The following is a 19,383-nucleotide window of genomic DNA, read 5'->3' as shown; positions in this document are numbered from 1 at the left end:
GTCAATAATTTTACTATTCTTGGTTGCTATTGGTGTTAACGGCGTATTTTTTAGATTGAAATAGGTATTTAAATATACCCTGTACAGTCAAGGGCAAAGATATCGACACGGCCAAAGTTGCAAAAAATATGTATACACGGCCTTAATGTAGTGCATAAAGTCGTGTATACATATTTTTCTAACTTTGGCCGTGTCGATATCTTTGCCCTTGACTGTACTAGTTAGTACTGATGATGATGATGATGATGATGAATTATCTTAACTCTAGTTTTGGGAAGGTTTCTTGATTGCAATCAATCACTAGACTTTAACCGCGACTTTGCACGCGTAATCCCCTAGATCCGGCTGTTGTGGGATATCCTTAAATAACATGGATTTTTGGATCAATCAACTTTTTAATATTATTATCAAAGCCCGGAATTTTCGCGGCATTTTCGATCTGCCATAGTGACTTCTCATTTATCGACTTCCGACATTCAATATCGATATATCGATACACAACATGTTCAAAAGATTAAAAGTAGATGACAACATTAGACGGTTTTATCGTTAAACAGCGATCTATTCCAATTCACTTTCGAGCAGTCGAATATATAGTCGAGTATTATTTTACGATAATATCATTATCGATATCATTTAGGTAGAGTCGATAAGTGAGAAGTCACTATGACAGATCAAAAATGCCGTAAAAAATCCGGGCTCTGATAATTATGTTATCCTGTCCCGTAACTCAGGACAGGAGATATCAATGATACAGTTTCTTAAAAAAAAATTTGCAATACATGTATACTACAGCATGTAGCATACGTAGGAGATAGATTTTAGTGGATTTGTACGACATAAAATCATACTTTTAATAAAAAGTACAAATTAACGTAAAAAAAACAAGGGTAGTTTTTCGCCACCGGCAACCACGCCGGGTAGCCGAGCAGCAAGAGCTCTGGCGCGCAGTTCACATTGGCTTTCCGTTCGAGCTCACCGTGAGCACGAGCCACGAATTCACTCGAAACAAGCCGTGCATACCTCGCTTAACAACGTCTTACTTGTTAGGTGCCGTCAAAATAACACCGGCTCATGATCCGAACGACTACGAAATCGGCAAGCGACACAATCTGCCGTTTATCACCATATTCGATGATGAGGGAAAGACGCTGGACAACTGTGGCGCCTTCTCGGTAAGATAACCAGCCAGGAGCTCACGTAGCACGATCTATACTGTTTTCTCCGCTTTAAAGACGACTAGACGACCAGATGGCCTAGTGGTTAGAGAACCTGACTACGAAGCTTGAGGTCCCGGGTTCGATTCCCGTGTCGGGGCAGATATTTGTATGAAAAATACGAATGTTTGTTCTCGGGTCTTGGGTGTTTAATATGTATTTAAGTATGTATCTATATCTATATAATTATATGTATTTATCAGTTGCTTAGTACCCATAACACAAGCTTTGCTAAGCTTACTTTGTATATTTTAAGTTATGCGGCGACCTCAGACACAGTTCTAACGATTTCGATGAAATTTGTTGAGTTAACAATCTATAGGCAGAGTCATTCACGATGACGCGTGCCGGGTTTACTAATGTTTTGGCGAAAATTGTTTAGCAAATTATTAACTCCCAAACTATTCAACCCATATTTTTATTTAGGCGAAATTTCATTTCCCAACTCAACATTTCGCATTGATATCATTTCCCAACTAATGATTTGATTAATGATTGTTATGCAAATTATTACCTGGGATGTTTTTAAGATGTCATTTGTGTTTTCGTCAAATGCGTTGATTGGCATTCCTTAATTTAGCAAGCAAACAAGCAAGCAAGCCAATTGTTTTTTTTCCGTTCTGTTACAAAAAAAAACCTAACATCGAAGGCTAAAGCGGAAGAAGCTACGCTACGCTTCGCTCCCGCCTTAGCCTTCTGAACCTAACCTATCCAAGTCGCTTCTGCCTAGTCTCGTCTTGCTCGCCCACCGCCACATAATTTAACATTTATTCATTTTATTATATATCATGACTGATATAATTACCTTATTGTAAAAATTGGCCAAATGTTATTTGACTATTTGTTATTTGCCTTAGCCAATCATTTGCTACATAATTGTTTGCCACATAAAAGTGTGATGAAGTAAAATTTTGCAATATAAAAATGTTGCGTAATAAGAAAAATGCGAAGCAAAGTTATGCCAAGGATTGGTTTGCCAAATGAAACTTCGGCGAAAGGTTCGGTGCTAAGTGAAATTTGGCGAAAAATATTTCGCCGAAAAGGCAGTACACCGTCATTAACGTCTAAATTTTAACAAAATGACGCGTATATTATTACCTACTTTTCTGCTTTTATTGTTCAATGTCTTCTGGTTCAAAATAAATACAACGATCAGAAAGTAATATTTGGGCCAATCAACTTTTTTACCGACACTAATCTGTCCGCGACATTTTTCAAACAATTGCAGATTTTTGTAAATAAACATGTTTTTACTGTATTTAATAGATGGTGTACATGAATACATGCCATCCTACGTAAGATCAACCTATTAAACCGTGAAATATCTTGTTGGAAGTACGATTTTTTGGTAACGCCATAGACAATTTTGGTAACGCAGGAGACGCCCAAAGTGTCCGCAAAATAGTTGATTGGCCCATTTCCGATTTTGATATGTCAGCAATGATGACGAAACCCTTCTCCAGGGTATGAAACGTTTCGACGTGCGCCGCAGCATCATCAAGACCCTGGAAAGCCTGAAGCTGTATCGCGAGACCAAAGACCACGCCATGGTGGTCCCGCTCTGCAGCCGCTCCAAGGACGTCGTCGAGCCCATGCTCAAGCCGCAATGGTATGCTTATGGTCATAGAACACTTAAACATGGGCAGTGGTGATTATTTCCCATCATATGACCCGCTTGCTAGTTTTCCTCCCATAATAATAATAAAAAACATTAGCGTTTCAACCGCTATCAGCTGTCGCTTATACTGAAGAAATGAGTCAGATAGAATGGGAGGATTTTGTTAAACGATATGGTGTGCCTGCGGTACAATTATAATTCATTAAAATGTCTTGCTCTGTCTCTCATTTCTTCAACATATGCGACAGGAAACTGGCAGCGGTTGAAACGCTCGTAGAACCCATAAAATACTCTATTATTTTAAGGTGCGGCCAAACCGCTGCTTAAAAAACGGTGACGGTACGGAATCGCAGTGACGCACCGTATGCGCACCGTTTTTTTGCATGCTTTCCACACCGCTGTTTAAAATACGCAAACGGTGCGGAATCACGTCACGACTTTTGTTCGGTAAAGACCTGACGTTTACGGCACGTCACTGCGATTCCGTATTTTAAGCAGCGGTGTGGAGAGCATGCGATAAAAACGGTGCGCATACGGTGCGTCACTGCGATTCCGTGCCGTCACCGTTTTTTAAGCAGCGGTTTGGCCGCACCTTTACTCCTCTATGTCGTTTTCCAACCAAGGTATATCCGCTGCGACAAAATGGCCGCGGAAGCGATCAAAGCGGTGAAGACGGGCGAGCTCAAGATAATCCCGGACGTGCACGAGAAGACCTGGTACCACTGGATGGAGGGCATCCGCGACTGGTGCATCTCGCGCCAGCTGTGGTGGGGGCACCGCATACCGGCGTACCGGGTCACGCTCCCGCATACCGAGGTACGGACACACTAAAGTTTTCCACAAAATGGCTGCTAGCTTAGTGACTTAAGCTTGTCAAAATGGCAAACTTAAGAAAGCCACGAGGCCGTATTTATTGTCTCACCGAACATTCAGTTTCGGTTACGGCTAATTTCGGCGTTAAAATGGAATTTTAGGTTTCGGCAGGAAAGTATAACCGAAAATGAGTTAGGGTTTTTCGAGAGGTGAATCTCACTTAGTAGGAGTCGTGGCGGTGGTATAAATAAAATAAATTGGAGTGAATGACAAAAAAGATAACAGTTTTTTTTCCGAAATACGGTATTTGACTATTTTGTATATGTTTATAAATTAAACTACACAATGCCTGTTATCGATTAGAAAAACCATTTTTAAGCTACCTTTACAAATAACAAAGTTATAAAGGTTTGAAATTCAAGATTAGACAGAGAAAGACATACTGGCATGTGACGTCACACGCCAGTACCGCCATACTTGCTGCATAGAGAAAAGCGTTTGAGAAAGAGACAGGTATATAGATTTTTCAAAAAATCACTATAAATCCAATTTTCAACCGATTTAAATTTTCTCTTCGCTAAACACTATCTGTTTATCTATATTTTCATAATAATATTAAGATATGGCAAAATCAGGAGTTGTCAAATACCGTATTGAAGACGTTTTTATTTTTCAGCGATAAAGCTCAACATTTTCAGATTTATCGCTATATGTCACGTGACCAGATTTGACGCTGGAAACGAGCGTCGAGCGATTTCATGTGGCCGCGGCCTCAGTCTTGCTTGCGATTGGCTCATTTAGTTATTTATCCAATCACAAGCGTGACAGAAATGTCAAACGGACCTCACTAACGCCATCTAGGGATATTTCGCCTGTCGGAAAACCCTGATTGGGTAGTTGCTTGGGTAAAAGAAAATATTCTGACTAGACGGTCAGTTAATTTGTCAGGAAATATTGGATATGTATTTTTTCTTTTGTCGATCTATCAAAGAATGACAAAGATAAAGCGCGTTAAAGTTCTAGGTACGTGACGTCACACCGACTTTTAGGGCGGCCACAAACTATTCGGAAATCCGTTTCGGAATTTCGGTTCGAAATATCCATTTGGGATAAATAAATCCATACAAATCTATGAACCTACCGCAAACAGACAGTAGTTTTTCGTGCGAACTTTTCTCGGATTCGGAATTCCGCATGGTGGCCTGTGCGTTCGGAAATTAAAATATATAAAAAATGATTCATTGTACAAATCAACTTGAAACTAAATGCAATGCTCAATAAGTATGGAAGTTTTGTACATAGAAGATACGAGAATAGTCAAATATTTTGACCCCCAAACTAGGTAGACATGTCATGGGCCTGGTAATAAACGTATGTGTGTGATGTACCTATTTACGGAATCTCGAATCGATATTTCGAATTCCGAGTGTATGTGGCCGCCCTTAACTGGCTGTATCTGCATTTTTTTTTTCATAATTAACAATAGCAAAAACACGTCTCCCATTATTTTCTGTTAATCTAACTAACTATATAGAATGTATGGTGATGACAGAATGGTACGGAGTACAGTCCTTGCTACTAGAATACAGACTGTTTGAGGTCCCGGGATGGTAATATGATGTTGTGCGGCGACAGGACGCGAGCAAGGCGGCGCCGCGGCGGCGTCGCACGCGCAGCGGCCGCAAGAAGAGCGCGCGGATACGCACCCGCGCGCCTCTCAGCCACGTACGATACACACCATAGCGTAATACTAGCATATAGTGAGGTAACTCGGCCACCTAGATCTATACACTACCTGCTGCCCGCCGAGTTTTTGTTCTTATATTGATTTTCGATCGTTTTAGCTTTAAATTTCCCACTGTTGAGCAAAGGTCTCCCCCGCGATACTTCCGGTACTCTCTGTCTACTACTGACAAGGGCCAAAGTCAAATTCAAAATATCTTTATTCGATTTAAGCTATAACAAGTTCTTATGAATGTCAAAAAAACTACCACCAGTCCTTCAAAAAGTAGTCCAGTTCATCCCACCATCGCCGTCTAGGTCTTCCAGGTCGCCTTTTCGAATTGGTGGGCGTCCACTCGGTGGTAATCTTGGCCCTTGACTTTTAACATTGTAGAATCAATGCTGTGACCCGTTGCACTATTGTTAAGACACATTTGTGGCCGATACAAAAAAATCCCCCGTACAAAGAATTCTGACAACTACCATAGTTAAATGCTTCAGGAGTAACAAACATATTTTCTACTGGACTTATTATTAGACCTTTCTTTGGTGAAACTTGCTGTCAGCGTATTCTTAATGGAATTAATTCAAACAAAAGAAAGGCTTAAAAGCATCAGCTTACTCTTTAAAATCATTATTACGATGCGAAGAATACGTAGGTTAACAATTTGGTCACGATAAAAAGAGTAAAGAAGGATAAAGGGGCTTCTTCTACTTCTTAATAATTTGCTTTTTAATACGGCCATTATGCTATTTGTTTATTATGCAATTACGGATAATGTCAATCGTTTATTGTTTTTCATCACACTTGCTCGTAAACAGTGTCAAAACATGCAGACTACCTTGGTTGCAACCCCCCAAATAAAACCCTCGACCTTAATGTGCTTGTCATGAAACCCGTGGTCGGTAAATGAGTCATTGCGCGTACAAATTTTCTTGTCATGAAGCCCAAGGTCGGTAAATGAGTCAATGTCCGTACTGATGGTGCTGCGCATGGCGTAGCAGCAGGACCGCATGCACACGCGGCTCAGGCACATGCTGAGGTAGGGGGAGGGCGACGCTGCCAAGAGCGCAGCCTATGGTGTCGCCAATATTTGGAAGAATTATATTTTTTCTTTTAGAAATATTAAATTTTACTCGCAAATGTGATGAAAAACATTGTATGTCGCACGGGCGGTACTAGAATTACGACAATCGACTCATTAAAGCCCTCAGTCTTCGACTTCGGGCTTCTAATAGGCTCTCGTTCGTAATTCCTTATTTACCGCCCTTAAGACACAATGTACTATTACAGAAATTGTATAGTTCGTTGCTATGCAAATCATTACACACCCGAATATATCGCATGTCAAACGCGATATTCGAATTTTACATAGTAACTATTAAATATGTGCCGAGATTAATTAAGTACGCCCACTATTAGAAATTATTACGCTATGGTGGCACCTTCGTGTTTAAAAAGCTCGCTGCACGCCCTCATTGTGATCTGTTGTTTTCATTTGCGGCATGATTGTTTTTTTTGTAGGTATATATTGTATATTCTTTTGCTAATAATAAGAGATCGTATGTAATGCACGCTTCTCTTTGTGTGAATACTCGTGTAACATAAACCTAGTACAATATTTTTCACTGAGGTGTAAAGACATACCAATAGAAGGTTAAAAAGGAAACGATTTGTTAGATAATTTTTACAAACATTTTTTCTGAGTAGCGAATTTTCACATCGCGGTTTTTCACGTTCGTAAATAATGTACTATTAAATAAAAGATAAAAAACGCTTCATGAAAAATTGCTACATGAAAAAAGACGTATAAATAAATTTGCGAACGTGAAAAACCGCGATGTGACGATTCGCTACTCAGAAAAACAGCGTTTGTGAAAATTATCTAACAAACCACTATAATTTGAAATACCTAAAGATTTGTACGGGACCCTCGATGCGCGAGTCACATTGGTATTTGGCCGGTTTTTTACTTGTCTTAATAATTTGAGTGGTTATAATATTTATTTATTGATAAAAACGTTTACATGCACATTACAATAATGACTAATTCGTCATGAAACTTAAACTAACAGACTTTTAGACACTAAATTTTCTATACTATAGCCCAGTGAATTGTATTGCCAAACTTTATTTGTTTTTTTTTTCATGTAACATAATGGCACGCCTGTTTTGTGTCATCATGCTTGAAAGTTATAACTAATTAGTTTATTCTAAACAAATTAAAAACAATTCTAATATTTGCATTAATATTGGTCCTAAATCAAGTACATCAGAACTTCGTTAACCCTTTTTTAGGCATCAAGGGCGAACCCCCTAGGTCCTGGGCTGGATCTAGACCAACAGTAGATATTTTTTATACGCATTGATTTTAATAAAATTAACATCTATTTTGCGATAGAAGAGGATATAAAGCTGCCCTGGATATAAAAGTGGATCAGTCCTTGTCAGGCTTATAGCGTAAATTGACCCCACAAAGATTCGAACTGTCCTCTTTGCAACATGATAAAACAAAATAAAACTATGACTAGCATGTCTAAATTGACAGTACCTAAAAAAAACATGTCTAAGAACCATCGCTAGAAAACCTGCTTTCAAATTAAAAAACCGCATTCAAATCGGTTCACCCGTTTAAGAGCTACGGTGCCGCAGACAGACTTATAACACCCCTCTTTTTGTGTCGGGAGTTAATCCACCTGTAAACCTCATCAAAACATCTAACAATCCTCACCAACAGCAAAAGAACGAGGAACTCTGGGTGTCTGCGCACACGCAAGAAGAGGCGCTGAGGAAGGCGGCGGCGCGGTTCGGCGTGCCGCCGGGGGACGTCACGCTCGCGCAGGACGACGACGTGCTGGACACTTGGTTCTCGTCGGGACTGTTCCCGTTCGCTATATTCGGCTGGCCGGACCAGACTGACGACTTAAAGGTAGCTATAACTGCAACACAGCTGCTGCTCAGCTGTGTCGGCTTCTTTCATGAAGAAAGAAAATACATTTATTCACAACACAAGACACAACAATAGTATTAAGTACAAATAGACAACACGAAGGAAAGTATGTCATTGCGGTTGTGAATCGGACACTGGCTCAGCATAATGCTGAAGTGTTAATAAACACCCCCTATGAACATATTATATATTTTGTGGCTTTAAAGGACATTAAAATTAGGTCATAAACATAATTATTATAACTTTTATACACTCACTTGGCAAGTATACACCCTTACGCGGGCTAAAGGGAAACATTAAATTAACAACCGAAACAAAAATTGTATATGTTTTATCGAGGGACTAAAATAAGCCAATATATACCCGAGGTGGTTAGCCACCCGAGCTTTAGCGAGGGTGTTTATTTATCCGAGGTGAAAACTATATTTTTCACTTCGATTGCGAGAAAAAAATTGTAATTAAGTAATCGTTTATAATTTACTCTCTACAACAATTTCAAAGTTTTCGCGGTAAGTATTTTTTTCCAAACAGACACAGATACCTATAACAAAATCGCATCGGCGAAATGGTCCATACACAAACTGGAATAAATAGAATGGCGCCACCTTCTATGCGGAAAAAGCATAGAACTAAGACCACGTAGACTAAGAACGTAACATTTTCGTCATGAAAATGGTCCACACACAATCTTATTTTATGCCAAAAACTAAGCAAGTACTGACTGTTTGAATTTATCTAAGTCACTAGAAGTAAATAAAAAAAAAAAAACTTTTACTCCCTAGGGACTAAAGTACTCACTTTACTCCCGCCTCGTAAGGCTATATTAACCTACTTTTAGAGCATGAGAAGTGAAAAGAAGTTTTGTGTTAAGAGCGTTTATGCCTGCCGAGCCGGCAACGTCGCATTTTTGTCAGTTTTCTCGATTATTCCATATAAAAATTGAATGAAAATTAAATTATCATCCCACGGCCTCCAACGTAGAGCTGCTAGATTCGTCGGCAAACGGACACTTTCTGATCGGCTTGATCCTCTGGCAATGCAGAGCATTTTGTACCGCATATATCATGGGGAGTGTTCAGATGAATTGTTCGGATTGTAGCATGCCGGCGGATTGTAGCTATCATAAGGTCGCGGGTAAGCCAAGTTATTGTTTCAGTTCATTCAAATTTACAATGTTGTTTAATGATCACAAGTATTTAGCACAACTATTTTATGATTGGTTTTTTAGAGTCTTTTGTATTTTTTATTTCAACTCTTAATTTGTTACTTTTACGGGTATCCCGTGAAACCATATCGAAAATACAAACTGAGACATGGATGCACAGAAAAACCAGAAAAAGAGACCAGCACTGGGAATCGAACCCAGGTCCTCAGCAATCCGTGCTGCGTGCGTGTGTGCTGCGTGTGAAGGGATACCCGTAAAAGTAACAAATTTGGAGTTGAAATAAAAAATACAAAAAGACTCCAAAAAACAATCATAATTTGATTGCTTAGTAGCGACATCTCTTGTCTGGGTGAGCGGTTAGTTCCGAAAGAATGTGACGTCTCTTGACGAAACATAGATGTCGCTGGTGCTGCTGCTTAAGTAGCATAGTAGAAATAAGCAACCTGAGATATGTATGCATAGGAATAATTCGTGTCTAGATTCCTGTCCAGCCGTGGTGTAGGGATTATAGCATGCAGCACGGATTGCTGAGGACCTGGGTTCGATTCACAGTGCTGGCCTCTTTTTCTCGTTTTTCTGTGCATCCATGTCTCAGTTTGTATTTTCGATACAACTATTTTTTTTTTACATTTAAGAATAAAATGCTTTTTATTTTGTTCAGGCATTCTACCCAGGCGCGCTGCTGGAGACTGGCCACGACATCCTGTTCTTCTGGGTGGCTCGGATGGTGTTCTTCGGCCAGCGACTCATGGGAAAACTGCCCTTCAAGTACACTTACGATATTTTTTAAAATTATTATTAGTCTATTCGGTCACACTGCTGAGCAAAGGCCTCCCCCCTCCCCTCTATACTTCCACTGCTCTCTGTCTACAAGGGCCAGTCTTTCAAGAAGTAGTCCAGTTCACTCTGCCATAGCCGTCTAGGTCTGCCAGATCGCCTTAAAATGCTCTTAATTATCTTTGGTGAATTCTTACTTATCCTTATTAGAATTACAATGTGAAAATAAGTCGGTCCTGTCTGCTAGCTCTTCACGCTGAAACAGTTTAACCGATTTAGATGAAATTCGATATGGAGACAGTTTGAGACCCTGGGAAGGACATAGGATGGTTTTTTCCCGGAAAATTGCATAATTCCCGTGGAAATACAAAGCGACGTTTTGATACAGTCAGTATGCTTTGAACATCGATCAATGTATGGCACTGGCTGAAATATTATTTCAGATCAAATTCATTCCAGATCAATGATTTAAAGTATCAATCCTTATATTACATCGACGTTTATTTTGTATCAAAACGTGTTTGAAGGCGGAAACATACTATTAAATCGCGACGCCACGCTACGTCGTCCGACGCATGTTTCTATCCGCACCTGACCATAATAAATATATTGGACTGATTAGTATTGACACGCGTTGGGGGGCGTGTGGAAGCGTGGCGTAGCGTCAGGTTTTGAATAGTATGTCCGCACCTTTATTCACTCTCAAAAACACCGTTTTTTTTTTTCATAGAGAAATCTACCTCCATCCGATGGTCCGAGACGCCCACGGCCGCAAGATGTCCAAGTCCCTCGGCAATGTCATTGACCCCGTGGACGTGGTCCGCGGAGTAACGCTGGAACAGCTGCATCTGCAACTTCTGGACTCCAACCTGGACCCCAAAGAGGTGGAGAAGGCCAAGGCGGGACAGAAACAGGACTATCCCAATGGGATACCGGAGTGCGGGACTGATGCGCTAAGGTAAGGGTAATGAACTCGTAGTTAGTTCTAAACGCGCACGAACACGCGTTCGGTATTTTGTGTTGTGTTTGTGACAGTTGGGCTTGTGTGACATACGGATTGTATGTATGTGTGAGTGACAGATGAAATGAAATGAAAATGAAATTGTTTATTCAAAATAAAATATTTTGTTTACAAATAAAAAGGTTAGTAAGCACTGAAATTACGTCTAGGTTTTAGTAAACAATAAACCGATATACTAGTTACACTTTTGACTTAATATAATACAAATGTTTACATCTAACTAAGTAGAACACTAAGTACCTAAACATAATACAATATCATGCTAATTCATAAATTACTTAAATGCCTAAACTAGGATACTGAAGTAGCCTGTATCTTAGGCAAATAAAAAATATGGGCTTAAAAAATAACATAAATGACAGTAACAATTTATTTCATCGTGTTTCGCAGATATACATGTGAAAAATTAAGCTATGCAACTATCATAAACAGGTTTTCAGTTTCCTCATAAGACAAGTTCATTAGCCACTCTTTTAGTTTCAATTTACAGCTACGGTAGTTTAAATCATAAATAATTTAGGCGTCTATTAATTTTATTGTAAATGAAAGGACCTAAAAAAGTTGAAAAACTTGCGCATAAACGCGTGATTGGCGCGCGGTTGTTTTAAAAACTATGTCCGATCGCCTTTTTTTTATAGACATCGGGTTGTAGGGGGCAATTTTATGCTGCTCTAAGATCAATTCATGATAAAAAGCTGGCGAACCGTGAGCACTTTACATGACTGGAATAACTCTTTGGTGGGAAAGAAGAACGGTCGGAAAGTTGACACCTTTAGAATAGCTCTTTGAGCTCGTTCGAGAACTATGAGCGAAGTTTTTGCAGCGCCACCCCATGACGTTATGCAGTATGACAGTAAGGATTGACACAAAGCCGTGTAGACTTGAGTGAGCAATCGTTTGTTAGCCACATCACGCAATTTTTTTAAAAATAAAAAATCAGCTTACGAACTCTTGAAGAACTGTATCAATATGGGGACTAAAGTTAGATTAGAATCTATGACTACGCCGAGATATTTAATGGTGGTTGCTTTAGAAATGATAGGGCAGGAGAAGCAGTCGTCTAGATTAGTAAGGGAAACACTGGTGCACTCGGATGATTTGGTTAGTAGGCGGTTTGTTGAGAATTCCTTATTGAAAAAGCAACGTATTAGTTTTTTTCAGCATTTAAACGTAAGAAGATTGCTTTGAAGCCAGTTTAGACACTTTACATAAACCCTTTTGCGCATTCTATAAACATCATCCCACGTGTTTCCTGAAAAAATGAGTACTGTGTTCATCAGCATACGATATTATCGTGCCATGATTTATTTCTAGTCTGCAAAGATCGTTGATGTAAATTAAAAAGAGGGTTGGGGATAAGATGCCACCTTGGGGTGTTCCAAATTCAATATTAAGGTCAAACTAATGAAATCGTTGATCTTACGCATTGACTACGATTACTGAGATAATCTTCAAAATAGAGCCAGTTGTTTACCCCTAATTCCTATGTTTTTGAAGTTTGCAAATTAGTATAGGAATAGAGATAGTTCAGAAATTGTACAAAGTGGTAATGAAATAACTCAAAACCTGAAAATAGTTTTGTTCATAATCGAGAGTAGAATCCTATACTTTATCCATACTTAGGATAATCCACAGGAGAAGTTCGCCACGACTTTTCGCAAGCTTTTTTGGTTTCTCGCCCGTGAAATCTCTTTGCGGTGGTTCCAAAACCCAAATCGATCGGGAACAATCGAACGCGAGAACAAGAGGTCGAGATACTCATCAGTTTAGCGTCATCAAGTTTCTCAGTCTGGCATCTTAAATATCTCGCGGCTGTAGTTCAGGAATGCACAGACTTATTATGAGAGCTAAAAGCGCTTTATACTCAAACCATTTTTAGGGTTCCGGAGCCAAAATGGCAAAAACGGAACCCTTATAGTTTCGCCATGTCTGTCTGTCTGTCTGTCCGTCCGCGGCTTTGCTCAGGGACTATCAGTGCTAGAAAGCTGTAATTTTGCACGAATATGTATGTAAATCAGTGCGGTAAGTGCGAGTAGTTCGAAGGACTCGCGCTGCTAGGCAGACTTGACACCCCACACTTCAGTCTACTCGTGACCACGGCCACTGTAATGTTGCCGAAACTTCGAGGTAAATATTACTCGTGTGTGTTAGCGTGATAAGTCCTGTGCGTGGTATTTTGACTATGAGTGAAAATCACGAAAGTTTAAGACAAAGTATTTTTGTCTATTTTATTATTTACAATACTTGATTTAATTCCAAGGACTGTTTATTCAATTATAAAAAGCAGTAACTATTTTTTTATTTAAAGGTGAGTAAATGACACGCTGAAAGTGACTTAACTATTAAAGTAAATATTGTAAATAATCCGTTCTCAGCAATAAAGGCTTTTTGAAATAAAAATCACTTATTCTTCCGAGCAATAATCGATTTAAAAATGACAACTTTTCCACCACCTCTACGCTAGTCTACACATGTTTCATTCAAGAAATACGTCAGATTTTGACGAAGATTTTTCAAATGAAAAATATATATATTGAAATCAGGTGAATTTTGGTAAAAAAGGTGATTAGACGTCTAGTTAAAAGACAGGAATTATAGATAAATGTGTTATTGCTTCGATCCAGTGGGTGTTTATACAAGAATTTTGATGGAATCTCTTTTGTTTACACTTTTAATAAATTGGATTGATATACCGTATACACAATAGTAGGTATTAATAACTCAATAAGTGTTTTTTTTAGATAGCACCTTTTGGCTTAGGAGAGCAGAATAGAAATAGTGATAACCTTGCGAGAAGGCAGATTACCCTCCTGTAGACTACAGGGAGGTATAGTGATGTGTTGGTGTGTCGCAGGTTCGCGCTGTGCGCCATGACGCAGGGCCGCGATCTGAACCTGGACGTGGCGCGCGTGCAGGGCTACCGGTTCTTCTGCAACAAGCTCTGGAACACCTGCAAGTTCGCGCTCATGTACTTCCCGAAGGACGCCGCCTTTGAGGTCAGTTGCACTTGCACCAGTATACCTTAAGATAGACCCGGTTAGTGTCCTAACTAACACTCGGTTTCAGTTTAGTTGAGGTTCGGCATTAAATTGAATTATATAACACCTTTTAAACGAGCAATTCTGATTATATATATGTCGTAAGATAGGACTTAGAGAGCCGGGATCCGACCGTAACATGATCAATGTGGGCCATAACAAGTGGGATTCGGGCAGAGAATGAAACTATTTTTTGAAGAACTAACAAAAGTCCACTAATTCTGGTCAAGATAAAACCAAAACAATACGACACTCGTTCACTGAAATCTTTAGAAATGCAACTATCATACGATTCACAATAACTTAAGGAAAAGCCTAGCTAAATAATAAAGAAACGCCGTAACAGTTCCTGAGACTGTCGACTCGGGCCAGACTTCTCTTACAAACTGACAATTGACGATCGCTTTTCCCGCGTCCAGATCTCAGGCTCTGTCAAGCGCGCCACGCATGGCAACACTGGCGTTTCGTAAGTGCTATATGCCAATCCTTAATAACCACACATAGTAATGACCATACAAGGACCATACTCATATTTCTACATATATATATAATCAGAATCTCGGAAACGACTCCAACGATTTTTGATGAAATTTAGTGTGGGGGGTTTCGGGTATGACAAATCGATCTAACTTCGTCTTATTTCTGGAAAAACGCTTATTATAGAGTTTTAGTCCAAGCAAAGCTCGGTCGCCCAAGTATTATATTATATGTAAGTATGGAAACTCTTTATTGTATATGTATAAAGGTGAAGTGTTATTTTGCTGATTTGTAGGACCATTTCGTAACAAATTTTTTGCCATTTTTATTTTGTGAAATGTTTTTTCTTTCTTTCTTATCCCTCTAAGGGATTATTGTATTTGTATAATTATTTATTGTACATAAAACACAAAGTTGCGCGGCATGCTGTTTCAACATGAAACACGCCGCGCCCAGCCAAAGTGTACGCTCGCACGTCTCAGCGGAGATCTTTATATGCTATACTTTGCGCACCCAGGTGTTCAACCCGTCCCTGCCTTCGTCCCTGGCGCCGCTGGACCGCTGGATGCTGTCGCGCGTGGCGCTCGCCACGAGTAGAGTCAACGCGGGTTTCGCCGCGTACGACTTCCCAGCTGCCACCACGCACTGCTACAACCTGTGGCTTTATGACCTGTGCGACGTGTACTTGGTGAGTGTGGCCTTGTACTAGGGATGTATCGGATGCGGATGCCGATTTTACAAGGCTCACATCCGCGCGGATGTAAGATTTGTTACATTAAAAAAAAACATCAAATAATATTGTAATCAAAATACCACAATCGGGAGTTATCACACTAAAACACACCACTAATATTTACCTGGACGTTTCAACCACATTACAGTTGCCGTGGTCACGAGTAAGTCGGTGGGTCTACTCGTGACCAATATTACTGGTGTTTTAGCGTGATAAGTCCCGATTGTAGTATTTTGACTATGAGTGAAAATCACGAAATTTTTACACATTACATCAAATGTTGCTTTTTAGGCATTTTTAGTAATTGAAAAATCACACTGCGTCGATGGTGCCATTGTTTCTAATCACGGGAAGCGAAATACCCGCAGTAAATGCACATTCGTGACTTCTTATTATAATCTCACCTTTCATTTTGTAATTGCATTACAATATGATTGGTTTTTTGGAGTCTTTTTGTATTTTTTATTTCAACTCCAAATTTGTTACTTTTACGGGTATCCCGTGAAACCATATTGAAAATACAAACTGAGACATGGATGCACAGAAAAATCAGAAAAAGAGACCAGCACTGCGAATCGAACCCAGGTCCTCAGCATTCCGTGCTGCGTGCTATAACCCCTACACCACTGCTGTCCAGCAGCGGAATGCTGAGGACCTGGGTTCGATTCCCAGTGCTGGTCTCTTTTTCTGGTTTTTCTGTGCATCCATGTCTCAGTTTGTATTTTCGATATGCATTACAATAGCAAACTTAACTTGTCACTTCATGTCATAGACTTAAGCGCTCGATCGTCGAATCACAAAAACGTAACATAATTCCTGTCGGTTAAGGGCGAAAATACCCAGCACATGCGCTGCACGCGCCGCCGCTAAAGCTGGGGTTATATTAAGAGGCGACCAGCGCCAATCACTGCTATTTTTAAACAGACGTGGTATAAAATTGGTGTACTTCGTGGCAATAAAAAAAATATTACGATAATCTTGATCGTATTCCTGAGTTAGTCGTTGCTTTCAAAACACGATTAAACTAATTTGGCTCGATAGATTTTATTGCCAAAGTGAGCTCTTACTTTGATTTAGAAACCAAAAATACTCCGTTATTTATAAAGACACTATAATCAAATTACTAAGTCTGATTTACAAACAAAACGTAATAATAATATCTGTCGTGTTATTTCTTAAATCTAAATCGTAATTTCTTTGCATTTATTTTATTTCCAAATTTTTGATGAGCAAAGACTTACGCCACGCCGACGACATATTGCTTCTCTGTCACTTCAACGCAGAGAAACAGTGAGCGCTTAGGTGCTCTGCCTGATTGACCTGCGTCGCTTTTCTCCACAAAATTCATTTACGAAAAAAAACTTTTACATTTACACTTCTTTCATAACACTCAATCTATGAGTAAGGAAATTATTATTAAATTACGTTATCACTGTATTTTGGGTATTTAAGGTGTTTTAGGATAGTCAACACCGAGAAATAAATTAAATAACGCACAAAAAAAAACAAGAAGCCCTCATACTCGTACAATGACAGACAACATGTCAGAAGATGTCAGAAGTTGTAAAGTAAGTGTGTTGTTTATTACAAGAATTAGGTAAGTACAGAAAAATTGGTTAGTAGTCTAAATAGTTTTATTGGCTCCATATTTTGTCTATTACTTATAAACTGATAACTACCATAGTAGGAATATAGGACATGTGTTCAAACTTAATACGTGTCTGATACGAGTATATAGCCTACCCAACGAAGACCAAAAACTGCCTCTCCGGGGAAATCTCGCGTATAAGTCAATTTTGGCATAGTTGTAGGGGATGGTGTTTAAGACCACATACTAAAAGTAGGTACTGATGGGTGGGGGTAGAGCTAACGGGTGGGGAGGAGTTTGTGTAAAAGTCCCATTTAGTTTTTCGTAAATAACTCGTAAACCACAGCAAAAAAATGTTCTAAAACATAAGTAATCTACATAAAATTCTCTACAAAAAAAAATCTAAACATTTTTTTTAAGTATGGCGATGGATGGATGTTTGTTACTCTTTCACGTAGAAACTACTGAACGGATTTGCATGAAATTTGCCATACAGGTAATAAATACCCTGGATTAACATGTTCTACAGTAAAAAAACGCACTGAGGTCTCTGAACCAGATGATGATACATCTACACTACACAAGCACTATTTTAGTACAGTAAGTACCTACATTATTTTGAGACACCCACTAAATAACATGACTTATATAAAACAAATATTTACTTTATTAATCGTTGGGCAAAGTAACTTATTGATTGAATTTTATAACGGGCAAAGTTATTTAGACAACATTGCCCACATGCGTTATAATAGTAGAAAAAGTTCTCACTTACAGGTTCAAATACTGCACTTTGTGCTTTTTGTATTAGTGTTAATAAAATATCCTTCTTTCTTTCTTTATACGTAATTTCTCCACTCTTGGAACTCCAGTTTTATAAATCTAAAGTACAATTAAAATAGTAAATAATTTATTAATTCAGACAAAGTGATTGCATTTAGTCGTTAGGTAACAGTTCATAGTTTGGTTTTTCTAGTAAGCCGTCCCTTTTATCAAATGGGCACAGTTTTTTCTGCGAGTACTCGTATCTCCAAGAATATTTATGTTGAGTATGAATATCCTACTTGTGTCAGTTCTTGACTTTTGTTTTTTTAATGTATTTATTATCAGTATGTAATCAAGCGATTTGTTTCAATTTTTAAAGTTGTTCTTTATATAGATTTACATCGCCACTCAAAAATCATATAAATTTAAAAAAAAGACCAAATAAAAAGACACATTTATTTTATTTGGTTTTGAAGTAGTGACACCTCTAACTTTTTTTCTAAGAATTAACCATACATTGACCTACTACTTGCCGAAATATCAAAGTTTTGTAGGTGGTACTTCCTATTAAAAATAAGGGACATACGTGGCCTAGTTCTGTATTCAATCGGTGTTTTTAGTGTCATATACAAACTGTTGTTGTTATAATTTGTTATTGGTTATTAGCGTTTAACTCATAAATATGATAAAATTATTAGAAAACTCAAACATAATATAGAGGTGTTTGTATACATACGACATTGATAGAACACTGATTGAATACAAATTGCTGATTTTTGACAGGACCCCCTGTCCCCTGTTTGGAGTAACGCCTGGAAAATTTTGATATTTAGGCAAGCAGGCGAGAAAAAATCTAGAAGTTGACACCTCTGTCATGCTGAGGATGCTGGTCTCTTTTTTCTGGTTTTTCTGTGCATCTATATTTCAGTTTGTATTTTCCTACCGACTATGGCCTTGTTGTAACAGGATCATAGCGGGTAATATTTGGAATTGGAACTAATATTGACACAAAAGTACATTGTGCATTAAGAGCTGTAAAAAGGGGATTATTAACGAGAGTCTATTAGAAGCCTGAGCTTAACTGACTTCAGAAAAAAGGAGGAGGTTATCAATTCGGTTGTATTTTTTATGTTGGTTCTGAATTTTGGGCAAAAAACCGTCAACTTTGCCTTAGGGCCATTTTCTTATAAAATCGATTGTCACGAATGAGTATTTTTTGTTCAATAAAGGGTTTATAACTCTATTGTACATAAAACATATAAAAATAACAGTTATCAGAGCAAAGTACAATGTTTATTTTGTGTTTATTAAAATTTAAGTTTGTAAACGTAAGTGCTTTATAAAATTATAAACGTGGGTAATTTTACTCAAAATAATGTCCACTTGTGATTGAAAAATTGCCCGCCAGGCAATGTTATGTCCTTTGAATGTTTTATCCGACTGTACGAAGCAAATGAGGTTTTTGGTTTTCAAATAAAAAATCGATACCTATCTGCAA

General features: G+C 38.6%; 1 protein-coding gene across 2 annotated transcripts in view; it reads left to right on the top strand.

The window, feature by feature from the left end:
- Window positions 1-19,383, top strand: part of ValRS (Valyl-tRNA synthetase) — a 31,254-nt gene that overhangs the window by 6,155 nt on the left and 5,716 nt on the right. Inside the window, exons 8-16 of one of the 2 annotated variants that reach the window (XM_074100217.1) lie at window positions 1,051-1,175; window positions 2,681-2,826; window positions 3,459-3,651; window positions 5,284-5,373; window positions 8,109-8,300; window positions 10,148-10,254; window positions 10,994-11,221; window positions 14,139-14,280; window positions 15,317-15,487. In XM_074100217.1, coding sequence (XP_073956318.1) covers window positions 1,051-1,175; window positions 2,681-2,826; window positions 3,459-3,651; window positions 5,284-5,373; window positions 8,109-8,300; window positions 10,148-10,254; window positions 10,994-11,221; window positions 14,139-14,280; window positions 15,317-15,487 — 1,394 coding nt within the window. The remainder of the gene's footprint in view (window positions 1-1,050; window positions 1,176-2,680; window positions 2,827-3,458; window positions 3,652-5,283; window positions 5,374-8,108; window positions 8,301-10,147; window positions 10,255-10,993; window positions 11,222-14,138; window positions 14,281-15,316; window positions 15,488-19,383) is intronic. The other variant, XM_074100218.1, reaches the window with a different exon arrangement.

Source organism: Choristoneura fumiferana, chromosome 17, assembly GCF_025370935.1.
Source record: "Choristoneura fumiferana chromosome 17, NRCan_CFum_1, whole genome shotgun sequence".
NCBI lineage: Eukaryota > Metazoa > Arthropoda > Insecta > Lepidoptera > Tortricidae > Choristoneura > Choristoneura fumiferana.
Note: the sequence above shows the minus strand (reverse complement) of the source record. Positions and strands in the feature narration are given on the sequence as shown.